The sequence below is a fragment of the Sesamum indicum genome, linkage group LG10 (genome assembly GCF_026168435.1).
Source record: "Sesamum indicum cultivar Baizhima isolate 11 linkage group LG10, ASM2616843v1, whole genome shotgun sequence".
In the NCBI taxonomy this organism is placed as follows: domain Eukaryota; kingdom Viridiplantae; phylum Streptophyta; class Magnoliopsida; order Lamiales; family Pedaliaceae; genus Sesamum; species Sesamum indicum.
This window is the reverse complement of record NC_142666.1, coordinates 1,030,487-1,057,774: the sequence shown is the minus strand read 5'-3', so window position 1 is coordinate 1,057,774 and position 27,288 is coordinate 1,030,487. Positions and strand designations below refer to the sequence as shown.

Sequence of the window (27,288 nt, the reverse complement as noted above, 5' to 3'; positions counted from 1 at the left end):
TCGAATACGAATAATGTAACAAATCGTATGTTGTAAAAAAGACAAAATCCCTCTTTAAAAGAAATAAATAAAAAAGTTTGTGGTTGAACAACTTAATAAAAATGAGTCAATTTTGGGATCAATTATATGATGCTGAATAACAATTATTAAACAATGTAAATGAATTTTAATATATATATATGTGTGTGTATTAGGTTGTCTCTATGTCATCAAATCACAGACATTAATATCTTCCTGCAACACACTTTTACAATTTATTATTAATTATTCTGACCTTCATGTCCATATATTATATATTCTGGCCACGTCAGACAAAATTAAAAAATATCAAATTTCTTTAATCCTACCCTCTCAATTTCAATTTAATGCACACACATAATTAAAGAAATAAAAAAAATTATTCGGATCAGGATGGATACGTATATTAAATTAATTACATCAAATATTTATTGAGGTTAGATCTAATTATACGAGTATTTAATATTTTTTGATAAAATTATAAATACTATGTTTATAAAGTGAATTATATTGACCCCGTTAAGACGTGTATTTGTAATTTTGTAATGAATTGGGATGTTTGTATAATTAAATTTGTTAACCTAGTGACCATGTATTTACTCTTGATTATATTGCAACTATTGGGGTTTTTGAATAAAATAAGATGATAAAACTTATAAAATGTTAGTGAAGTCAATTTTGTAATTAATATGACCAAAATTGAAAAATAAAATTAAAAATTTAAAAAGTTTTGAGTTTTTAAAAAGAGCTTAAAAGCTTAGTCTTTTGAAAATTTATCAGTATTTTTCAATATTTTATAAGTTCTCGGACATTTTATAAAATATTTTCAAAAAATAATAAACTCACTCGAATACCTTTTTAATATATATATTTGATGATTTTCAAAAAATTATATATCAATCATGATAAAAGAATTCAAATGACCTCACACTCTAGAGTGGTGAATTAATTATGTGAAACATTTTGGGAGTTTAAGTCAACAAACTTGATTAAAAGTATGAGTCAAAGTTTGTAATCAATTTCCTGAAAAAGGGGGTGCCTACTTTGATTCTACATGTCTAAATCATTGTCCATGTTTAATTAAAGGGATAATTCATCAAAATTTAGTATAATAATACGTGAATTCTTTGTGGATTATAAAATTAAATTTAGTATTTTTAAAGTTTATTTCCGTCTAACAAATAGATCCACCAGTTAGTAAAAGTTATAAAATTTGCTAGCATCATTAAATTAAAATTCATATTTACTCCCAATTGATATATTATGGACTATCAATCCCAAGATTAGAAAGGAACTATATAAAGTCGAAAATCAATTATGATCATATCATCATATAAAATTATCTTAAAAATTTTTGGAATAATGAGAGAGAGAGAGAGAGAGAGAGAGAGAGAGAGAGAGAGAGAGAGATTGGTTCAATAATAGGAGTGATCGACAAAACAAACTTGATGAATAGGGTGCCATCACATGCAATTCATCATTTAATTCCACTCTTCAAATATCAATATATATATATTAGTTGTTGTGGCCCAATATTTTTATATATATAACTTAATAAATATTTTTTTATATTTTCAAATAAATTACTATAAATAAGAATAAAATATATAAACTCATATATTAATATATAAAAAAATAAAGAAATAAAAGAAACTAAGTTATCAATTAATATGAAATTCAAAAGTTGAATAAATTCGTAATCTTATCGATTGAAGGACATTTTTTACTTTACAAAAAAATAGTGCAACAATGTTAGTAACAACAGTTTGAGAGTATGGAGGGTCATTGTGGCGCGTTGTCCCTGCATGCATATAATAAATAATCTTTCACACTTTAAAAGATATTTTAAATAAAAATAAAATATATTAGTTGGAAAGTTAAGTTAATATAAAATATAAAAAATTAAATAAGTTAATTATCTTTTTGAATTAAAAAAAAAATTGATGCAGTGGTGTCAAACCACCACTTGTGTCTACAATACCTTTTTTCTTTATAATTCTACAAATTGTTATAGCATACTATTTTTGCGTTCATATAATAAATAATTATTCAAAAGTGAATAAAAAAAAAATAGGTACTGTATTCCAAACATCAACCTCATAGTATGTATTATTAACTTGATCCGAGTAGCGTTTTGCACTTCTCCCAATCCAAATTGTTCCCATTCACTCAGTCCACGTTGACTATTCTAAATTATATAAAATGTATGAAATCAATAATACACCCTTTATATATTATATATATAACTATTTTATCATACCAATTTTAGATATTCAAATTTATTCTTGAATTCGTTCTATTTTTTAATAAAAATTAAATTATAATAGTAATTATAATATTTTTTTAATGAATTTATTAAAATAGTCCTCTGACTTTGCACATATCAATTTTTGATACTTTAATTATGTTCTAAAAATTAAAATTTTAATTCTGTAATTTAGTGATGGTGGCATTTTTTGTCCTATATGATTGATTTTCGTACGTTTTATTTATTTTTAAGTCAATTTAGCTTGAAAATTTCATGTAACTTATATATGAATTAAATTGCGATTTTAGTCTTGTAAACTAATTTGCGTAGGGCTAGAAGTGCCAACTTTTCTAAGTTATATGACTAAAAATCTAAATTTATGGGATTAAAATTGCAATTCAATTAGGTCATGTGCAAGTCACATGCAATTTTCCAACAGAATTGGCCGAAAAAAGATGAAAATTGTCAAATTTTAAAGTAAGTTGTAAGACTAAAATTGTATTTTTCCCTGTATGTATTGAACCCACTATTCTATGACTAATAACCAGTTTATAAAAAAAAAAATTAATGATTTATAATTTTTAAATATTTTGACATACATAAGTGTAGCGTGTATGCGTGGAAGTGATGAAGTATTAGATATGGTCCTGATTCCATGAAGCTGCCTTGTTATTATACTACTCATCTTTGACCATCCATATGATGTTGTTTCTTCTCCCAATTTCAAACCATATTATTATTTAATACCTTAAAAATCTCCTCACTTTTCTATATATACACACACCCATCTCCCTACATTTTATTCTCATTCCCCAACTCTTTTTTTCTCATCCCTTCACACTACCATGGCCGACCACACCCATTTACCCATACCCGCTTTTGACCCGCCCCAAAAACCCAAAAGAAACAAGTATGCTATGGCTTGCTCTTTTCTAGCTTCCATGACTTCCATCTTGCTTGGATATGGTATCTTTCATTCTTTCTAACTTTTTATACTTGAAATTTTGTCATAGTTACGAATATTTTTTTGTTGTTTGAAAAATTATAAATGTTTTCTAAACTTAACGATCGTCTAACAACACTCCCTTATAAAGTGCTGTCATAAGAAAATATTTGTTAGTCGACAGATGTTAATTTCAAGGGATACTTGTAATTTTTCAAACAATTAGTGGATATTTATGATTATAAAACCCCCAAAGAGTCCGTAGTAATTGACCCTTATATATATTTGCTTTTATTTCCCTCTTAACTATTTGAATTTTCTTTATTTTTTTTTATTTAATAAACCCCGATTTTGCTAATTTAGAAACGGCATAAGTAGCAAAAATGGAAATAAAAAATAGGAATTTTTGTTGTGTGCATGCAGATATAGGAGTGATGAGTGGAGCAATAATCTACATACAGAAAGACCTTCAGATCTCCGACGTCCAAAAAGAGGTCATCATGGGCATCCTCAACGTCTACTCCCTCCTCGGCTCCGCCGCTGCCGGCCGTACTTCCGACTGGATTGGCCGCCGCTACACCATAGTGTTCGCCGGGGTTATATTCTTCGCCGGCGCCCTGCTTATGGGCTTCGCCACCAACTACGCGTTCCTCATGGTTGGCCGCTTCGTGGCGGGCATCGGCGTCGGCTACGCACTGATGATTGCGCCCGTGTACACGGCGGAGGTGGCGCCGGCGTCCTCCCGCGGCTTCCTCACATCCTTTCCGGAAGTATTCATCAATTTTGGTACGTAGTGTTGATCTGTCTTTTTCATGCACATGATATCTCCAGCAGCGAACGTGATATGATTGGTTGGTGCAGGGAATTTTCTTCGTAATAATATTTTTTAATATATATTTATATAAAAAAATCTTGATTTAATTCATCCATAAAATTAATTATTATGTGATCAGTATATAGTATAAAAAAATGATTTAATTATATGATAAGTGTAATAATACTTATAATTATATATGATTGATTTTCATAATTAAATTCGATTTTGAACATTTTAAAAAGAGATATATCATGCATAAAATTATCACAATAAACAATTAGAGACACATGTACAGTGACAAACTAATACAGATAGATATTTTTGTCACTACATGTATTTTTTCCTTGCAAACGCACCACTGCTTATATTTAGTAATAAGCCACTCATCATTCTCGTCACTAATAAATTTTTAAAAAAATAAATTATGATAAAGTTAAAATTATTATTTAATATTTTATCACCAATATTATCTTTTATTGCAACATACCATATGTTGGTGCACATTACAATGAATTAACAAATGAAATATTTTAATATAATTCAATTTATTTAAGTGGTCAATAGTTTTATAAGAAATATAATTTATTATATAATGTTAAAAAAAAAAGATAAGTTATTTTATGCAAAATTAAAATTGAGTTGAAATTCAAAATTCCAAATTGGAAAGAGAAATTGCATGCATGGTTCCTATTCCTACGTACACAGAAGCGTGCCTCATGAGTTGTACGTTTTTTTGTTGCTATTCACGCTTTATTAGTAATCCTGTCCACCACTAAAATTTTTATTTTTCTATTTCCAAAATTTCCTTTGAATATTTTGTTGCTATAGATATTCTAATTATGCATATATATATATATATGTTAATTAAATTATTATCTATACTATTTATAAGGATGAAGGTTTTATTGAGTAATTAACTTTGATTGATAAATTATACATTAACTAAAATACTCTTAATATACTTATTTTTTCTATAAAATAATATTTGTAATCACTTAATTTTAATATTTTTACTGCATGTTTTAGTTATTGTTTTTAATTTTAATAATTTTAATGAATTATTATCTTATATTTTTATTTAAACAAAAACATGGCTAATTACACTTAGATGAGAAATGCTGATATTATATTTATTTCTTTATAAGTATAAAACTATTATAGTTGAATGCTGAATGAGAGGTAAAATTAAAAATTTATGTATTTTATTGCTAATATCAATATTTTCTGTCGAAACTCTAATAGAAGGGATATACATGGGAGAGTTTTTAAAGAGGGTTTAAGTATAATTTTAGAATTTTTTTTTTAGAGAAAAATGTGCTTTTGGTATTTTTAGAGAGAATTTAAGTATAATTAATCTAATAAATAAATATAATAAAAATTTAAATCACAGACACATTAAGCGTCGTTTTATTTAAAGATTTAGACATTAAGCGTGTTTTAACAGTTATGTACATTTGCAGGGATATTACTGGGCTATGTTTCAAACTTCGCCTTCTCCAAGCTCCCAACCAGCTTAGGCTGGCGATTTATGCTCGGAATCGGCGCCATCCCTTCCATATTCCTCGCCTTAGGAGTCCTCGCCATGCCGGAGTCCCCGCGTTGGCTCGTCATGCAAGGCCGCCTCGGCGAAGCCAAACGAGTCCTCGACAGGACCTCCGATTCTCTCGAAGAATCCAAACTACGACTCTCCGACATCAAAGAAGCCGCCGGCATACCCGAGAACTGCGACGACGACATCGTTTCTGTCTCCAAACAGCCCCACGGCCAAGGAGTCTGGAGAGATCTCCTCTTCCGCCCTACGCCCGCCGTGCGCCACATACTAATGTGCGCCGTGGGGATACATTTCTTCCAGCAGGCAAGCGGCATCGACTCCGTGGTTCTATACAGTCCGGAGATATTCGAAAAGGCGGGAATAACGAATGACACCGACAAGCTACTCGCGACGATGGCCGTCGGATTCACGAAGACGTTGTTCATTTTGGTGGCCACGTTTTTGCTGGATAAGATCGGACGGCGGCCGCTGCTTCTCTCCAGTGTAGCGGGGATGATACTCTCGTTAGTGGGGCTAGGAATTGGGCTTACCATCATCGAACACGCGGACCAAAAGCTGATCTGGGCCGTAGCCTTGTGTATAGCGACAGTGTTATCCTACGTGGCGTTTTTTTCAATTGGAATGGGCCCCATTACGTGGGTCTATAGCTCGGAGATCTTCCCGTTGAGGTTAAGGGCCCAAGGGTGCAGTATGGGAGTAGCAGCGAATCGGGTGACCAGTGGGATGATCTCAATGACATTTATATCCTTGTACAAGGCTATAAGCATTGGAGGGGCATTCTTTCTGTATGCAGGGATTGCTGCTATTGCATGGGTGTTTTTCTACACCTTATACCCTGAGACGCAGGGGAAAACGCTCGAGGAAATGGAGACTTTCTTCGGAACTTTCTTTAAATGGAGGTCCACGATGAGGGCATTGGAGGAAAAGAAGGGCGAGAGTAATGGACAACTTCAACTCACCACTGCTAATCAGACGAGTAATTAGGGAAAAATTCTAATTCGGATCGGATTTGATTGGATCAGAATCAATGATATTGTAAGTGCAATACACTTGAATGTGGTTACGATAAGAGTTTTCCGTGTAATTAGAGTAAAATGTTTTTCGAAAAAGGGTTTACATGTCATTTTGAAATTCATGTATATATAGAATAAATACAAGGAAAGAAAGGAAACATGTGGAGGAAAAAATGTTTGACATAGGAGGCGCGTTGCCAGTTTATCCCAGTCCCCTACAGTTTGGACCACATCCTTCCCCTTTCTATAACTTCACAAACAAACAGAAAACTATTATTGCAATCCAGTCCACAAAGTTCTGGGACAAAGTAAGACTCAACCACGACAAAACTATTCAGCAAATTCAATCCACATTCGATCTACCCATGTCAATGTCAAACATGCCGCTCAGATTTCCCTGGAGATTAGCTGCCTCACTTTTCACTTTCTTGAATTCACTTGGATGCAACATAGACATGCGACAAACTTGTACTACTTTTTCTTTATTACATAACCGGTGGAGAATTCTTGCTGCACTTTTCACTTTTCCCAATTAAACAATTTTCTTCCACGTGTTTTCTCTTTTTCCTCGTAATAATGTGCAGAACACCTCCCATGCAATTGCGCGAACCTCATGTCCAGAGGATGAGGTTCACGCTTGTTTTTTCAGAGGTCGGTTTATTTTTTTGGTGGAAAATTAGATAAAGTATCACATACAGAAAATATACAAGACTAAATATGTCTTATTCACATACATGTAGGATCTTAAAGTGATCACTATATAATTATAGGACGAAATGTATAAAAAATATAAACTTACATGACTAAATGTATTTTTCTAAAAGATAACGAACAAAAAATACAATATACTATACTTACAAGACAAAAAATGAAATTTTGCAAATTTCTATTTACCCTAAGAGTACGTGTGGAAAGAAACAGATCTGACATACTACTTTTAACTTATAGTATATGTAAACATGAAGTCATGAGTTGAGTAATATATGAAACATAACTTAAAGATGGGTGCATTGAGTTCCAATAGCTACTCATCCCAACAAAAGACTATTTCTTTTATATACCAATTTTCCTCGGAAGAGTTTCAATTATTCATCAATATCTACAGTTTACATTCTTATAAATCAAGGGGGGATTAAAATAAATTAATCAATAAATAAAGGTATCTATTTGTTCTTGTTGTTTCCCCCACATCTATTTCCTGCAAACTACAAGATGAAAAAGATTGGAAAGGAAAGAAAAGATTGGAAGGGAACAATATATACAACTCACAGCAGGGAGTTGAGATTGAGATGGTGCCTCATTTTTCAATGCCCTGTTGCAAATATTGAATCAAATCGTAACCAGCAGTTGTCCACTTGTTATAGGCATCCGTGCATATACGGATCATATAATTGGCCGCTTCACGTTCGGTCATTTCAGGTCGAAATCTTTTGCGCAGATTGCCGATAGGATCTCCCCTGCTGAAGCAAGGTAATCCACTGTCCAGCATCATTAGCACTGTACTTAAGATCCCGTTCATATTGCGTCTCGCGGCAAGGTAACCTTTCACGCACAAACTGCACGAGAAAATAGTAGCTCCATAATCACATCAAGGTGGATAAAGACCAAATGAAATGAACACATACTTCAGTTTGGAACATAGAGTCTTACCTTAGAAATTGGAACCACGTCTCACTTTTCATTACTCCGGATGGATCTAGTAATTGAGTCATCTCATGACTCAGTTTGAAGTGGGCGCTTTCAAATCGCATATTTCCACCGGGTGAAGTTTCCAAAATAAAACCAAAATCGATATGAACAAGCCGGCCCGCACTGCGTTCAAGATAGTGAAGGTTAGGCTCTGAGGAGACATGGTCTGTATCAAACTTCAAACAATGTAATATTGGAGAAGAAAAGCTTGGACAACAAAAAAGGGTCACACAGTAAATTTAGCATCTTATAGGCACTAAAAGTATGTATCATATACGATTAGGAGCTTATAGGATCATCCAAATATACTTTTGGTTAAACAGCCTCATAGTTTGATATGCCACTGAACTTTGTGTATTCACTGCTTACCTGTCAAACAGAAGATTCCCATTATGTCTATCCTTTGGTTGAAGCAAGAGACTAGCAACTGCATATCCAGCACTACTGACGAGGAAGTTCTCACGAGCAGCTTCAAAACTTGGCGAACCAACAGGCCCAAAGTCCTGTTGGAATATCTCATACAGGCCACCATCAGTTGTCTCACCCATCTGACTCCTGCTCCGTGAATTGGGCACGACCTGCCAAGCAAAAGGGAGAAACGATTCTAGTGAAAAGTCCCTCACAAACAATAGACTGAATGTCACCATTCAATTGTAACAACCATTATTGGAGTTCTGTGCATATAGCCATTCCACGTAGAGTACGTATTACAACACAAAGCATCAAGGTCCACCAAACATCACATGCCTTCTTATTCATCCAGACATTGTACAAAAATTTGCACTTCTCCAGATGTTATTTCATGTTTTTGTACAGATTTTATAGTCAACCTTTATCAGCTACAGCACTGTTGCTCTTCTCCAGATGACTGCTCACATCTTTTTGAGAAATAGCTTCACCGATTATATGCTTGATCAAATAGTCACCACATATTCATTCATAACAGATATAACCATAGAATTTACTTGTGTCATGATATTCATTTGTAGATGCTTTACAAAGTTAGCTAACATTGCAAGGGAACCATAAACATAAAGTAGTAGTTTATATTGGTTGTTTGCACAAACAACTTTGGGCAGCACGGTTAAATACAGCATAGACTACAGGATCTCTGAACTTATCAGGCCAATGGATTTATTTAAAATGGAGATATCACACTTTAATACACATGCCTGCAGTATGATGGCTGTGGAAACTAAAAGGAAATAAATGGCAGCTAATGCAGGGGTGAATTTGATGCATCATATAAGGACAAAATCAGAGGTGAAAAAAAATCAAATTAGAACTATGCGCAGCTACATCCGAGCTGTGTGAGCTGAATTTGAACTTGAATGAGCAGAAACCAGAAAACAAGAGACATTCATTTACAAGACAAACCCCTGAATAACATTCTTTGCAAATGGTACTAGCCCACCGTACACATTCTGAACACAATGAAAATAAGATTATTGAAATTCGCATGCTTGACACATCTGAACACATGCAAGTGACCTGATTAGTAATTTAAAAGATAATAATAAATAATTGTAAATAATGGAAATACCTCAATTATTCCTCTCTCTGGGCCAGTCGGGAGTACTCCATAAGGATACAAATAGAGATTAAGCCCAACAGCTTCAAAGATGTCCTTCAGAAGCGAAATCACTTGCAAAGCAAGAACATCTTGTCTGCAGTCATCTCCGACCTATGTTCAAAGCAAGCTCCATCAAACTAAGTACTATATATTTGCGAGAGAAAATTAACATTACATATCCAAGATATATCTCCAAGCAGTAGTCATCAACTTTCCTCAACACACTTACAATGCTGTGTTCTTTGCTACAATCAATCAACAAAGGAAACTACCACATTTTCTATATTGAAAACAGCACAACCTCCATGTGACACAAACAGAGGTTAATCCTTGATAAATTCATAAATTCATAATAGTGATTTAGTGAACTAGCCTGTATCTAATTCAAGCAAACTACTTATCGAATGGCCACCTAAATGAAATGCTTAAGTTAAGATAGGAGAATTATTTGAGAATTAATATCTCCATCACGCCTCCTCATGTGCTGGCAGTATTCTAGCAGTGAGATTCCATCCAAATCCTCTTGTTTGCCTTGCGTCTAACACTACGTTGAATGACCACCTCATGTAAAAGTTTAAGTTGTTAGAGAAGAGAATAATTTAATATTTAATAACTCTAAAACTACCAAACCTGTTTTAGTTGACAATCATACTGAACTTATATTAATCTACTAAGAATGATCGTCAAATTTACTCTAGCTCCCTGACAAGCCCATGAATGGGTTGTGCTAACATATATTGGATCTCATGGAGCTACTTCATCCATATAATTACGCAACTGCTTTGTATGCTTCCATTTTCAGAGAGCAATAATGTAAGATGATAAAACAGCAGAAATTAACGATAATGATATACCTTGAAAATGCAAGCTTGGGGCTTCACATCATTGTGATCCCCATCTCTATCCACCACATTGAATGTGATCATTATTGGAACCTTTGCTGCCGACTGTAAAGGAATTCCACTATCAACTTGAATACCACGGACAAGTCTCTCGGGATCAGTAGGCAAATATAGATCATCTCCATCTAGTTGTATCTTCTCCAACTCCCTGTTTCAATTAAAAAAAAAACGTGGGTCATAATTACAGTTTAGATAGACAAATCAGTAACTGAAATCCAATTTTTTACGCACATTAACCACATTTTCATGAGAAATACCAAAAAACAATACCTTCTTATGCCAGCTCGTCTTTCGTCCTTTGGAAGTGGATAGAGGACACCAGATATAGACGTGACTTTGTCAAAGAAATCAAATTCTCTTTGAAATATGTCACGTGCTTTAGGATTGAAACCATCAATAATTCGTTCTCTAACAAGCGGAAGTAGTTCTTGGAATGAGGTATTCTGCAGCCAATGAAAAAGTGTACCAAACAAGAAACATGAACCAATATGAACAACAAAAATTTTTGTGACAGTAATACTTTTTAAGTAATATTGAACAGAAGCTATGAACTAAAAGGTATATATTAACACTGATGCATGGAAAAGTTCACTCTTCAGAAAACATAATTCAGCAGCGATTAAATCAGCTGAAAATATTTATACCCTGATTCTAAAAGATAACATAAACATATCTCTACAGAGAAAAATGGGCGCAAAAAACTTCATGCCTTGAGGAAAAACAATAATCTTAACCCAACAAAAAGTTACATTTAGAAAGGTGGTTTTCAGATCATAAGCTTAGAATAATATAGGTACAATAAACATCAATTGACAAAAACAAAGATGCTCTGGACAAAATATTCCTTAGAGAGGCACCTTGCAGGTTCAGAACTATAGAATGTAATATATGGATTCATATGTGTAGGTGTGCTCGAGATCAGATGTGATCATGGAAGAAAATGACTATTCTATGAAGAGGGTTCTTTGGGGTATGTTTGGATGACCATGCCCAGGGGTGGGGTGGTGGAAGTTTACAGGCAGGACTCAGGTCAATTAGGATGCACAGTAACTAGGGATAGGGAGAAACGAGGTGGAGCAATTCATTTCAGGCATGAATATCTGACATCCAGCACGAACAGAGTCTTTTCCTCAAAAGAACAGTTAATACTTAAAAAAAAAAAAAAAAAGAAAGAAAAGCATGTTCCAACAATAGCAAGTACATTGCAGATGCATTTAACAATTGTCACCAAGCATCAGCAATCTTCAGATACATATTCAGAAGCATAGGGCGAGTTAGATTCTAAACATCAATCAATAGCCAACAAGGGGCAAGAAATTATTATGCAGTCATAAGCCTATGCAACGTACAAAAAGTGCTTCCTGATGCCTGTTCAAGAAGTAGCTTAACAGGGAAATTTGTTAAAAAAACAAACCTTTTTATGCTGAAAGAGTGTCCAACGAAAAGGAGAAAGCAAAAGAAAATAGAGAAATGTGGACAAAATTTCTATGCTTCAAGATAATTAGATTTTGCAGTTATGAAGATACACACTTCCGTCTTCTTATGGTGTTGAAATGTTCAGTGCTGAAAAAGTATACCTTCGCAGATGTTGCATCCTCCCCTTCAGGAACACAACTCTCACCCTGCAAAAACACAATGTTTGTTAATACATAAGCTAAGGAATCCTCAGAATTCATAACAGTATTATTGTTTCTTCAACAAGATATTACTCATCATTAATATCTTCTAACCTGTAAATGCCATATCAATATATGGGCAAAAATATCACTCCTTTGTGCAGCTCTAAGCAAGTAGCCTTCAACCAATTTCTGCAAAATGGAGCAGGTCAATGTGTAAAGAATTGATAGTGATATTAGATGCAGAGATGACAAATTCATTTTCTTCAACTCAGTGATAAAGTGGTCAGAGGGAGAGGCCAAATACCAAAAGACATGAAATGAGATATTACTTCCAACTAATTTTTGTCAAGCAAAAGTTTATTTGCAGCGGCAATATATGGATTATCTTTTACCAAATATTGAGAATGTTTCAAGAACTATGCATGTTTTAACCTCAACATCAACAGTAGAAGGAAAAGACTTTATGTCAATCTGAAATTCCACTATACTAGGATTCATTTCTCACGTTGCCAGATTGCTCCATTTGAAAATTTATTAAACGTAACAATGCCAATTAAGAACCCACCTCTGAATCATATCTCAGTGCCTGCACCAGCTGGGGCATGAAAAATGTTACTCTCCCTGGTGGATAAGATTCCAACACCCTGAGAATATAAGCCATGACTCGTGGATGTCCTTTATATGCTGGAGTAAGGAACTCCAGAGCCTGTGTAATTGAACAAGGTACCCAATGTGGTAATTGTTGCAGAAGTGTCGAATTCTCATCCACGGCTTTGGGGGTCACAAAATAAGGCAAAGCTTCAGGAATGCTGCGGATCTCCAATATATGTGTCTGCCAGAGGAAAATTTGGAGCATAAGCCAAATTTAGTTTAAAGTGAATGTCAAATGAAAATAAAGAAAGCATCTAGGATGTAGATGTTATTTTAAACGGATCGAGTCATCTAGGTCTAAGTTTGGGGAATGACTACTGTACATCAAGACCAGATATTGTACTAAAAGACTGGTAATCATGTGCTGAATGTTAAACATTAATATTGCTCTTCCGCACTTCTCCATGTTAACATTAACTATCACAAGAGCAGTTGCCACACTACTTATACTTAGCTTACATGTATTTCCTACTTTAAGTTTGGCAAATTCCACTAACGTACTTGAACAAGTTGGGTGATTTGAGTCTTCAGTGGAGCACTTGCTGGAAACCTTGCAACCATTGATAAAGCAATTCGAGGATCAACAGAGAAAGCAGTCTTTGCAACTTCTACCCATTTGTCCGAGCTAACTTTAAGCCGAGAAGATTGTTCCCTGTATATATGGATATCAAACAAATAGATACAAAACGCAAACAGGACTTACACACTCAAATAAAAGGAGAATAAAATTTAAACTTTAATAAGATCATTCAAGATTCAATAATAGTTACTTTGATCCCACTGGTTGAGCCCAAACTTCAAGTCTGTCTGCCTCATGCTGGCACAGCATCAGCAGTAACTGCTTTCGCTTCTCTTGTCCAGTAGCGTAGTTATCCACCTGACCCCAAACTGGGTGATATTGATCCTTCTGCAAAGCATCAAGATTGTTTCTAAATAGATTCGTAAACAACCAAAAATTTCAAAATGTTGTTCTCCTTTCATAAGAACATTAAGAATAATTTAGGGAGCTGAAAACTTCAAGATCTCAGAATATCTCACCACATCATTCACAGAGCTATCCTTTTCAAGCCCCTTTGCTTTCTGATCAAGCTGGGGGGTGTCCACCCTCTCACTTAAAAGATGCTGGACAAATATGGAAATGGATTGAGCTTCATTCTGAGCAAAGTTGTTGTTACTTAAATCAAACCAGTCAGGTTCATGAGCAAACCACCCTAAAGAGGCCCTGATCTCGACAGAAAGAAAGTAAGGTTGAGTTTCAGACAACAATACTCTTCATAATACAGTGAAGTCTAAACAATAAATAAGAAAATCGAGATTACTGCTGACACCTATGAAATGCTGGATAATATGGATCTGAGAAGTCAAACACAATAATAAGTATCATAAACAAATTGAAACATCAAGTATTCAGACTCTAAATTGACTATACCTTAGATTACTATTAGGGGCGCATATGCATAGTGATTGGATATAGACCAAATATTAAGTAAATCTGCCAACCCTGGTTGTCAAAGATGTACTTATGAGAAATTTTTTTCCAAATGAGCTTTTCCGAACAAACAGAATAGAAGATCATGATCTTGCAATGTATTTAACAAAATTTACACACAAGCCAGGGTCTCTGAAGAAAAGGTGACACACCAACCATATGTAAATAAAAGAAATTTTTATATGATATTCAGTGTCACCCTTTATATCAATCATAGAAATTAAAAGAAGGACCTTAATCATTGTTATTTAAGTACTTGTATCTATCTAGCTTTGCACCTGAACATGCACTCAGGCATCATGTCCAGGATTAATTTATAAACAGACCATTAAAACACATATACGCTGTAAAACAAGTGTTTAGTGATAAACATTAGAAGTGGCGTATAGGCGTCCAAACAGATGATAGCTAAATCTTTCTTCTTATAGGCCATACCTATATATCCTATCTTCTAGCAACTGAAGCCCTGATCTGAAGTTCAGAAGATTCCCCTGAGTTTGGCAAGAGCAAAATTTTAGGCCAAAAAGCATAGTGGTGAAAAAAGTCCCGGTAGCTGCTGGATGCCGTGAAAAATTCCACGGCAGCTTTGTTGTTTCTTGTAACATCCGACCAAGCAGCAGAAGCTGCTGAACACTGTTGTGCCGAACTACCTGAAATGATAATTCCACAAGTAAATGCATAAGTTTATATTCCCATGTTGATTTACAGGAAAGAGCCCACAAGAAAAGGACTAGTGTTGATCATCTTACGGCAGTATTTATCTGCAAATTTTCAACTTCAAGATCTATAGCAGCATATGCAGTTGAAAAATATACAGTAACATTTTGGGCAGATATAAACTTGATGCAGAAGGCATCGTGCTGATAAAGCATACAAGGGTAAGAAATGTGATGTCTTACCTCAAATCGATCAATAAAGAATCCAAGCCAGAGCCTATGAGCCATTATCTGTTCAACAGGGTCCTTTTCAGGCTTAGGCTCAGGCTCTCCATGAGCAAGGTGAGGCCTCAACTTTGCGGAAGGTCCAGAGCACTTTATATCAGATGCAAAAAGGCCTCTCTTGGTATCTATTGTCCAGAGCCATGCATCTACAAGCTCGGCAAGGACAAGGGTTCCCAAGTGAGGAGCAGCAGAAACTAACCATGTCCAGATATATACACCAGTCTCCACAGCATCAGGTGTGGTTATGTAAGCTGGACACCAGCAAAGAAGACGTAGAAGTTGCGAAAAATTATGAATGTCTGACTTTGAATCTGAATCCTGAGGAGAAGTATGTTAGGTATGCTCAATGAAAATAAAACTTATAATACTCAGTGAATCGTACTACAGTAGGAAGAAATGAGAAGTAGTTTTACCAGATTTGAGAGAAGCAAGGCAGTTGCTTGTGAACAAGTTTCACGAAATGATGATTTGTCTACTTGACCACCTTTCTCTGCAATATTTACAAACTTCTGCAGCAATCTTACAAACTTGGCAAGTACCATTCCGTTAAAGGATTCAGTTTTCGGTTGTGCAGGAGATTCCGACCCTGGAAGGTCGACATCAAGACCGTTAGGTTGGGACTTGTCAAGACCACCAATGCTCTCATATAACCTTCTCATGCCAGCAATTTCTCCAGCATGGTTACACTTCGCTGTTGCGCTAACCACACCAGTACCAAGAACCTCCAAACTAAATGCATCAGTCAATTTCAAGTTTCCTCCTGAAGCTGCTGCAGCAGCAGCCATAACTGCAGGTATATTTGCTGTTTTTGTGCCAATCCAACAATCATTCTTGCCTGAACCAATCCTTATCTCAGACAAAAGAGAAACAACATCAGCTGCAGGCTGTGATTGCTGCCATGTATTAGCTCTGCAAAGGTTTTCCTGAATACCGAAGTTTTTAAATGTATGAGAAAATGTGTTGAAAAGAACTGAGGCTTATAATGCATCTTCAGACAGGAATGCTGTATCTTCCTTCTTTGCATATTTTGGACAGGAGAAGTGGACAAATTCAGTCCTTTTTCATTTATTTGCTAGATTTTTTCTTTTTCCTTTTTACCCTTGGGCTTGAGGGGATAACGGTAGGAAGCAAGTGTGGCTCACAGCGTGAAGGAAAGGTCAAGGGAGCGTTTTGTTGATGAAATGTCATTGAGTAAGTTAAATAGCATCTAATCCTCATATCTGCAAATACCCAGTCATAAACCTAAAACAGAAGGTGCATATGCAAACAGCTTCAAGTATGTAACCAGTTACCGTGATCTCATCTAATTTTTGCTTCCTCTATCCCCTATATGTATCCCTAACTTTGCTCCAAGAAGTCTTGTGTGAGAGTTCAAGAATTCTGTGTAAATTATTGCAACAGAGAAGTACAGGATGAAAGTTGTGTTAACACATCGCTACTTTATGTGAGACTATTTTTCTTTAAGAAGAAGTCCCTTTCAGGGAATGGCGCAATATTTCATGTTGTTCCAAGAAGGATATAGGACTGTTAAACTGGGGCTAGACGGAGTATTTCTGTATACTTGTGAGTTACTGTTATTTGCACTGGAATCGGCATCTTTCATATTGATACTTACCAAAGATCTAAAGATCACTTTTGACAAGGGAAGATAAATATATAATAATATTGGTTGAAAAAGAATGCCATATCTGAAAGAATATAATGATTGATACTTTGTTTTTCTTCAGAACTTTTATGTAATATTCCTTGTCTCAAGGAATCACTTTCAATTCCTCAAATTTCGTTCGACATACCAAATTTAAGAATTTGATGTTACATAATCAAGATTCCTAATTGGATAAAATTCTGTGACAAGCAAACGGGCATTTTGATATTGATAAAAGGTGACTACCCTGCAGTTGACAGAACAAACAGGACGCAAAGAATCAGTCCAACTGATACCCCTGAATGGATAGTAGAGGCACCAATTAAGGCCTTTGCTTGTGTCCTTAATGACAAGCTTGACTATATTGTTGCTGGTAGATAATGGATTAGCATCTCAGTAACATTTCATAAATTAATAATTTCACAATAAGAATTCACACAATTTGTGTTCGTATAAGTACAGAACCAACACAATAAAGATCAGCAAGAAGTCAGATGCACCTGATGAGTTGAAAAAAGATTTATACGTCTAGTTAAAGTTGAGCCACATTAAAGTAATACTTATTCATCTAGTTGCATGAGTATATCAGGGAATTTAAAATGCTTAGCAGTATATGCTGGGTCAAGTAAAGAATAAACCTGAAGAAGGCCCTGACTAGTGCATGGTGCATGTGAAAGTGAAACAATGATCCATTCCCGAGCAATCTTTTGGTACAACGAGCGAACACTGGCAACATATGCAGGATCACTCACAACAGCAGAAGGTGGATCATTATGTATAGAGAGTAGCAGCGAATCCAGACAAGATGGGTGCCATAAGATCTGCAAGTCATGCAACAAATCTTTACAGGCATTCTTTGAACATGAAGCAAGTGAGATGAAGGGAAAAGTGGCAAACAAAGTTCACTTTTTACCTGAGGAAACCTATCTCTTAGTTGAGTTAACAAACTAACAGAGATATCTCTTACATGCTCGTCCCTCTGAGACAAATTCTTTATGAGGAAACAGGCATGGGTAGATAGAGTAGACTCTCTAACCTCAGCTTCTGCCCCAGTTTGAGATGCTCGATCCTCCTATCTCAAGTCACGAGGATCATGATTTTTGTTAAACAATCTCCAAAGCAAATATCAGAATAAGAAGAGAAAGAAACAGATCAAGTAATTGAAGTTGAAACTTCAGGATTGTAGTTCAAGTAGAAAATAACAAGGATAAACACAGAAAATGTTTACACAAGTATGTCTAGTATTAACCTGTGATATTGTAGCACAATACTTTTGTAAAGAAATATTTTGGTTTAAGTCAACTGGGGGAGGAAAAAGACTACAGCCATAAGCAAACGCAGGATAACAGCAAAGAAACAAAAGAAAACAATTCTCTGCTGTGAGAATAATTGAAGTGAAAGTCAGCAACAATTTTGAGCATTAAAAAACAGCAAAAATTGGTATGGCTCCACTAGACTGTCATTTAACTATTGCGTTTAATTTCTTTTACATCAATCAGCAATGTTTTATAATAATCCATATCATTATGACAAAACAGTACTTTTACAACTTTCGAAAATTTGAAAAGATAAGAACCATTTTAGCTATTTTTACCAAGCCATAGAGTTATGTGATTCATGGAGTATTTTGTCCCACTGCTCTTCATCCAATAATGATTAGGCAAACCAATGAATCAATTGATTTATAACTTGCATTACTTTCAAAAGCTAAATTATCAGGTATCAGTTGAACCCAGAAAGATTCCGAACAGATGATTGCGAGGACTACTGGACAAAATTTAACCCTTGCACTTGCTATGAAATGTCACCACTCCCTTGTTACAGAAGAGAAATTACAATAAATACTAACACCAGAACCGGTATCTCTCCTGAGTCCTGACGTATCTGAATAAGCTGCTGGTACAGATGACAGCAAATTGTTCATTGTATTGCAATAATATGAAGCCCTTGGACCAAACAAAATAGCACATCAACAATTCTCTGCAGTAACCACAAGTATCCCTTATGTGCAAGATGAATGAAATCATTCCGAGGACAGTAAACCCAAAGTCCATAGTTTCTTCTTTTTACCTATGTTAAGAAGAACGTCTGACTGGTCTCCGATTTTGAGAGGGGATAAAAAGTTCAATGCATTGTGGAATTGTTATAATCATAAAGTTGTAATGGTCCGGATAGAAATCTTTATTATGGAAACCAATGTTTAATAAGTTGAACAATCAAACCCACACTCCTCTCTGGCAATTGATAGGCTTCACTTAAAAGGATTCACAGAATACTACACAACTCTGTCTCTAATCATGCCATATAGACATGGAAGTCATGGTAATTAATATCCATAAGGCAACTAACATATTGAAGCTCCAAACAAATGATGATATCGATGTGAAATTGTTAGGCAAGATTTTTCAAACACAACCATGCATGTCAGCATTCATAAAACTGGAGAAAAAAGAGAGCAGGTGAAGGAGTGGATTACCAGCCACTCTATTGCTGTTTCAAACGCCCGATTAACAATAGCTGTCAAACACTGGGAAACTGCTGGCATAAGATTTGGACTTCTTAAGTATTCAAAGACACAGTTGAATGCACTTCTAGAGGCGGTCGAACTTGGGTCTCCATTTAGAATGCCACCATCACTGCTAAATCGTATTATTTCCAAAAATGCTACAGCCAAAAGATAAGTTGCTTTGACACCTGCAGAATTCAAATATAGTATCCTTTTACGGTTGAAACCACCCTTTGAGCCATGCAATATAGAAATGAATTTCTAAGTAACAGCCATCTGTACAACCCTAGTAGCCTACTAAAATGGTAGCTTGACCTGAAATTGTATTCATTGCTGAAACTTCCACTTTCCCTCCTAGAGCAGCAGAAAGAGCGGTTCTTTGGCTCGCACCCGCTTTCTCACTCCCTTGTCGACTTCCTGGGTTGTGAAGAGCATTAAGCTCCAACTCATCCTCGAGCCATTTTACAGAACTCACCACCTGTGAATACATATTTTCTTTCAGAACTCAAAATATACTTATTGAGTTAAACAAAAAATCATGTACAGTGACAATGATCAAGAATTGCATATATCAAGCAAGCACAGCGTATCCAAATAATAAGAATCTCCCTACACAATCATGAGCCCAGTGTCGATGCATGTCAAGAACTATTGGGTACTTTTAGGATGAACAATTCATTTTCCCTCTTAAGATTTCTTGTATTGTCAATTGAGGAAAATAAAGTGAGACAGCAGCTTCATTTTCCTTCATTATTCCTCGTTGCAGTAAAATTGTTGAATGACCATATGTTCTAAAAGTTTAAGTCCTTTTGTGAAGCCTTGTGAAACTCTTTTTTCATAAAATGGGTATTAGCAGCGATATTTGACCACAGGACCTCCGACCTCCTGTTTCAATTAGCTATGATATTATGGCATATGACCACCTCATCTACAAGTTTAAGTTGTTAAAGATGACAATTATTTAAATATTTAATATCTCTAGGAAAACAAAAGTAGACTCTTCATTACACGGGTCACAGAATCCACCAAGTAGAAGAAACAGAAGCGGTAACTTATATATCCATGTTATATTTTCAACTTCTCGCATTTGAAGTTTATATATTGAATATGTTGACCAAAACCTTAAAAGAATGATGAATTAAAACGACTACTGAGAACTATTTTACAAAATTTTAAATGCATAATGAGGATACAAGGGTCTAATCTGCTTTTTGCTGAATCACAGAATATCTCAAAAAGTTGCAACAAAATCACAGGGAAAATGATTTCTCATTATGAAAGACTCTGTTTCGAATCAAATCCTTGAAGTCAAAGGAATAAATAAGTTTGAGAGAGAAAGTGAGACCAAAAGAGAGGGATAGAGACAGAGAGGTAAAGCAATATTATCATATTTATAAGAGTCAATAATCCTCAGCAAGGTCGGAAACAGTGAAGGTTTTGGGTTGATTCACTTGAAATATTTAGAGTGGCATCAGTCTCATGCCTAAGATTTTGCATCATAAGGACAAACAGATTTCATACTTGTTAAGCTGTATTCTGATGAGATATTGAAAACAACCTGGAATAAAGACTAAAAGTCAGAGATTGCAATTCCTCCATTACAAGGACCAACACTAGCATGCCAATAGACAAAAGGCAAGTCTAAATAGATGAAGCTTGAAGAGCAGCTAAACATGATACTGATTCTTAAAAGAGAAAGTTCAGCAGTACTAAGTTTAAATATTGGATACAAGTAGAAAGCTCCTATGATGGTTAGTTATATACACAAGCCTTCAGAAAAGAAAATACAAACACCATTCCACATAAGCAACATTAATAGAATTAGAATACTCCATAGATGCAAGGATATTCTTGTTCAAAATTCCCTGTAACCAATTGGTTCACAAGATTAATTACTACATGATATAGAATCCTAGGTCAACTTACAAGAGGTGGGGTCCCTAGAGAAATGCGCCGAACAGCAGATGACCATGATGAATCCCACATGTAAGGTCCAGCCACCGCTTGAAGAGCAATGGTAGTCGTGCCACCCACAGTATTTGCAGTGGGTGCTGATTTAGTCATAGCCTGAGCTTTCTGTATCGGTGGTGCTAACCCAAAGAGCGCAATATAGAACCACAAGTTCCTAAATAGCTTCAAGACTGATGGTTCCACGTCAAGAGTAGGGTCAAAGTCTGAACATATTTCAGCAACCGCAGGTAGAAGGGGCCCAAGAAACTCTGCTCCACTCCTAAAGTGTTGGTTTCACTGGTAAGAAAATTACTCGGTGCTTCCAGCTCAACTATAACACTAGAATAAGTCATTGTTGCAGACTTTACCTTCCACTAGCTGCCAAGCCCACATCAGAGCACAGTGACATCAAGCGATGACGATAATCTGACCGCAATTTACTATTTGTAATGCCTCTAGCAATCAACAAAAATCCTGCAGGTAAAATCTAGCATGTAATTCGACCAGTGAGTATCCATTCATTATGACTTTTCTGAATATTATGCAACCAAAAACTGCGATAAGAAGTTTAGAAGTACCTCAACACGTTCGGCCGTGGCTTCAGATGCCTCGGTTTTACCTTCAGCAGTGCCCGCATTAGAGAGTTTAGCTAGGTAGCTCCTTGTCATCAAAACCACGGCTTCACGGTAAGACTTCTCAAAACCTAAACTCGCCATGCGAGAAACAGCATCAAGAAGCTGCAGTAACTCAACAAAAGCAGGTTGAGAATAAAGTGCAAATTGTTTAATGAGAAGCAGAAGTAAATTAGAATGACAATATTCCAGAGATGCAGCAAGGATATTTCTCTCTTTTTATTGGGTCTCTTTAAAATAACATAGTAACAGTAAAAGAAGAGAAAAAAAGATATTACGAATTACAGAAAAAAGATCCATACTCGAAGCCTTAGTGAGCCTGCATTTGAACCATCACCCTCTTCTAGACTCTCAATAAATAGAGGCAGTATCATGTCAACCATTTCAGGCTTATTAACAGCAACATTCAACTCAGCTAACAAATATATGACATTCAGCTGCAGAGGTGGAGTTTCCTGCTTCTCTTTTCCATCCTGACAGCAGAAGAATATAAAAAGATCACATAGATTAAACAATAAAATTTCTGAAAGAGCAAATAAAAAACTTATCACCGTGTATAAAAAACCTATGAACAGAATAGTAAATAGTTTGAATCAGTTTGCAGTAACGATACATTAAATTGCCATATAGTCCCTAAAAGCACCTTCAGTAATCCATAGAACATGAGATTCCATTTATTTCAGCTCTCTGGAGTTCTTGATCTGATAAGTAAATATAGTAACATATTATAGTTATAACTACACCCAGAATATCAACCAGAATTTAGGGAAGACTATTCTACATAACATGTACTAATGCCCAGTAACACGCACTCCTGCACTTCTGTTTCTGTAACAATATTAATAATCCAGAGACTATAACAACTTTATCTTCAACCTAAGCAACTGGGATTAAATAATGAGTAATACCGCCCATTCTCATCATCACCATGGAAATACATAAAATGTAAAGAATCCTGTTTATGATAAATCCAAACACTATACCAAATTTACATTTCAGCTTTGGTCCAAAGTATGATATGCGTGTGTGTGTGCGCGCATTTGTTGTGTGTAATATTACTCTAATTTAAGATTTAGTAGTTTGTCAACTCCATTTGATCTGTTATCCACAACATGGTTAGTTGACATCCTGACAAATAACCAATTGCAGCTGACGCAAACTACATAATTCCTAAGTTCACGTTCATATAAACATAAAACACCTAATAAAAGGCATACAAGACAGCATAGCAATTACTTTTGTTATTACCATATTTTCCACTTTGGTGGAAGGAGGGGGAGTTTCTTACTGCAGGCTAAATCCCTGGCTCTAAAAAGAGCTCATTATATTTCAACTAATATCAAAATGTAAACAATCTAGCTTGGGCTGCCTCTATCAAGTTGAAAGGTGAAACATGATACAAGCCTTGCTATATTATAAAATGAAATATAATTACAGTTTTTTACAATTAGCACTTTTGACCAGAATATGATGTTGTAATGATGGAAGAATTGATGATGATAGATGATGGAAAACAGAAAATAGAACATCAACAACAATTAACCAGCTTTAGTTATTAAAAATCAAGTCGATGATGATAATAACGTGTATAAAAATTAAAACAGCGACAATTACTAGATGAAAATAGCTACTAAGTGACACTGACCTCTTCCTCATAGTAATTTCGCTCGCGAATGCTAGTAGTCAGTCCCATTATAAAAGTGTCCAGAGGAGCACGGTCCTTGGTCCATCCAAATTCAATTATCTCACTGGATGTTTTCAAAACAGTTTCGAACATGGCTCCCTGACTGCTTGGCCCACTATCAGCCTTTGCATAGTAAAGCACAGTGAAAACACATCTATGAAACACTAATCATCATGACGCATTAATAGAACAAATAATGAACATACCTGAGCACAAGTAGCCAGCACAAGAGGTTTATAACGAATGAGCAGAATGCGGAGGAGCTGGCCGTTTCGAGCAACAGCTGCTTGAGAAATCCCAGCAAGCAAACAGCGAAAGAGATCTTCAGTAGCTCTCAGTTTCCGCCAAACTGAGAACAAGCATGCCTCTGAAGCCTCTATCAACAAAGCAAGAGCTCCATGCAATAACCTCTTTGACGACTTTCCTTCGGTGTCAAGAGACGCCAGAGTCTTAATATGCAACTTTGCTGCCGCTTGGCATACGGACAGCTTTTTATTGACCCTAACTTTCAGTAACTGCCCTTGCTCTGTAAACTCACGCTTCCTTATCTGTCCACATAAGAAAAAGAATGTAGCTATTCCTTTTGCCCTTTTTTCAGTAAATTTTTTTCTGTGCAGCTCAAACAACAAAATGCTTGAGCTCATTAAAGTATTTTTACCTTTAAAAAAGCAAGCATCGATTGCAGTTGACCCTTTGCAATCCCTCTCACTTGCTCCAGAAGCTTAAGATCGATATCTGCCTTATCTAATACAAGTCTAATCAACTGCAAAACAGTCTCTAGTTTTTGAAGACTCTCCACCGACTCCCCCTCAAACGACAACACAGCTTTTTTAATACCCACGGGGGCGCCGCTACCGTCATTGCTCCCACCAAACGAATCCCCAGAGCCCTTAGCATCCCCTGAAAATGGTGTGTCAACCCCAAAAGCTGCGGGGCTTGGAGCCTCTCCCAAATCAGTGCTGCCATGGTTCACACTTAGTGGAGAGCTCTGAACCGAAGCCCCAGTAGGAGTGGTCAACATCGCGTCCCTTGGTGAACTTGGAACAGTGACGTCCAATCCGTCAAGAAGAAGAGAAATCAATTTATTCGCATCACCCGGCAGAATCGGAGGAAAATTCAAACACATAGCGCTCAAGAAAATCTTAGAGATACTCGAATCACCATTACGTATCGTCTGCATGACGACGTCGCCGGTGAACCCAGCCACATCGCTAGCAAAAGTGGGAGACACTTGGGCTGCTTCTGTAATGTATCTCATGAGATCTTTGTAAAACGAAGAAATTGCGTCGCCTGAAAATGAGTGCGGCCAGAAATTAACATTAAAGGAGGACGGAATTGAGCGGTAAAAAGCAAGGATCGCTGATCTGACTGTTTCCAACTCGGTAGTGGCGCATTTGGAGAGGAATCGCGAGACTGCGAGTACCGCATTGAGCTGAGACCTCGTAACTCTTGGCGACCCGACAAACAAAAGCTCCGCCGGCGGGCAACGGCTGCAAAGCCAAGCGATTTTCCCCGCGAATTGCGTCGGATTCTCCGCCACCAAATCGCAGAGCTCCACCAACGAATCCATCACCCCCAAATCCAATCCGTACTTGTCAAAATTCTCCGAATTCCAACAAACTTGTTATTGATTGGAGAATGCATGTAACGCGAAAATGCTTGTCAACTTTTGATGAATTGGCGACGTAGATTCTGCTTCTGCTGCTGCTGCTGCTGCTGCTCTTCGTCCTCGCCCTGAGCGTTGTTGTTCTTGAGGGCACACGCATTACCCGCCTCCGCCTTTTCAGATCTTTTGTTCTTTGTGAGTTAGTTTCTTTTTTTAAATGCAGAAAAAAATGGAATTCCTGCGTTAATTATTGAGATTATCAGCAGGGAATTAACGGTTAGCTTTTGGAGTTATACAATTCATGGTATTATTTGTCCGTTTATTCCAAGAATAAGGGAGGAGGTGGTTAAAAGTGATTCTTCTTGTTTGGAAACTATACACAAATTCCATATTTGCTCCCTTCATTTCCGAATATTCTTCTTCAGCCCCAAACGTTATCTCAAATTACTCTTTCCCCCTGATATAGTATTTGTTTTTCCATTCAATACCAAAACATCGAGTACCAAAATTAAAGCTCCCTCCCTTCATAATCAAAAGGTTGTGAGTTTGAATCCTATAATTATAAGTGTACGTCTACTTTTATAATAATTTGCTATTTTCTGTATTGCTTGAATGTGTTTGCTTTATTTGAATTACTAATGTATTGAATTAGTGTTTAGATATATACGTATCAAATGATATAATGTAACAAATAATAATTTTATAAATTAACTATTTACATGTTCATGTTTTAAATTTAATTTGAAAAATATTAACAGTTTCAATACATTTGTTTCTTTGATGCATATTTAAAGCGTAAATATTTTTATAATATTATTTTAATTTATAAAAATACTATTTAACATAAATAATAAATATAAAAAATATAGAAAAATAATATTAAAAGTATTGTGTTAGCTTTGGCTCTGGATTCAGTAAAATAAAATTATGAGACCCATAAAAAAACTCACGTGTAACCACTTATGTATGTTAAATAAATCATCAACAACTCCGAGGTTATGGGTTCAAGAATTTGTCAATATTTGTCTTATTTTATGTAATATTTATTGTAATGTTCTTAATGATATATATTGATGCGTCGATCGAATCAACATATTGTTTAATTTATTAAGATATTAATGTACTTATGTATATAATTATCATTCAGAAAATCCAAGGGGAACTAAAGTATGCGCGATCATTTTTATAACTTCAATTTCCATTAGTACTAAAACTAAATCACTTAATCCTAGCAAATATATTATGAGAAATTGATGAGTGTTAATTTCGTAAATTTATTAATGAACATATAGTTTTATACAAGGTTACAATAATAATAATATTTTATTACCATTGAGCAAAAAATATATTATTTCTCACTTAAGTAATAATTTGTATGTACTAAATTATATTTTTTTTATTAATAAACGAGTAGGAATTCATACCCAACTCCTCGTCTAAACAGACACTGCATGTTAAGAAAAGGGAATATATATATATATATATATATATATATTCTAGTGGAAATTCTGTTGTACGAATTGAACTTCAAAATTGAATTGGTTATCAGAAAACTCAAGTTGATTTTTTTAGGAATCTTAAAACATGCATCTTTGTTTATGTTTTCATTTTTAATTTTTTAAAATAGTAATTAAATTAAAAATATATTTATTTGTACTTATTTTTTTTAAGAATATATTAATTTAATATAAGACACAATATCATTAATTAATTCAAACATACCAATTGAGTCATTATTAACATACTTACAACAAGATCAAATGAAGAAAGAAACTTAATGAAACTACGAGATTATAATATTCAGTATTTT

General features: G+C 35.3%; 2 protein-coding genes across 2 annotated transcripts; one reads left to right on the top strand and one right to left on the bottom strand.

Annotated features, from left to right (window-relative positions):
• The first annotated feature begins 3,048 nt into the window (after nucleotides 1–3,048).
• Nucleotides 3,049–6,796, top strand: LOC105172873 (polyol transporter 5). Its single transcript, XM_011094472.3, has 3 exons — nucleotides 3,049–3,232; nucleotides 3,633–3,995; nucleotides 5,487–6,796. The coding sequence occupies exons 1-3, from the start codon at nucleotides 3,112–3,114 to the stop codon at nucleotides 6,560–6,562; spliced, it is 1,560 nt and encodes a 519-aa protein (XP_011092774.1). The 5' UTR covers nucleotides 3,049–3,111; the 3' UTR covers nucleotides 6,563–6,796.
• An 826-nt stretch (nucleotides 6,797–7,622) lies between these two features.
• On the bottom strand, nucleotides 7,623–25,785 carry LOC105172874 (phosphatidylinositol 4-kinase alpha 1). The gene is made up of 26 exons (XM_020697495.2): nucleotides 24,531–25,785; nucleotides 24,079–24,420; nucleotides 23,834–23,995; nucleotides 22,491–22,661; nucleotides 22,135–22,293; nucleotides 21,925–22,043; nucleotides 21,533–21,836; nucleotides 19,922–20,084; nucleotides 19,577–19,794; nucleotides 18,014–18,172; nucleotides 17,739–17,921; nucleotides 15,869–16,378; nucleotides 15,414–15,773; nucleotides 14,950–15,164; nucleotides 14,064–14,247; nucleotides 13,796–13,932; nucleotides 13,527–13,677; nucleotides 12,940–13,206; nucleotides 12,486–12,563; nucleotides 12,333–12,377; nucleotides 11,026–11,198; nucleotides 10,708–10,903; nucleotides 9,824–9,964; nucleotides 8,650–8,858; nucleotides 8,242–8,403; nucleotides 7,623–8,147 (listed from the first exon to the last, which is right to left on the bottom strand). The coding sequence occupies exons 1-26, from the start codon at nucleotides 25,440–25,442 to the stop codon at nucleotides 7,889–7,891; spliced, it is 5,979 nt and encodes a 1,992-aa protein (XP_020553154.2). The 5' UTR covers nucleotides 25,443–25,785; the 3' UTR covers nucleotides 7,623–7,888.
• Nucleotides 25,786–27,288: the final 1,503 nt, after the last annotated feature.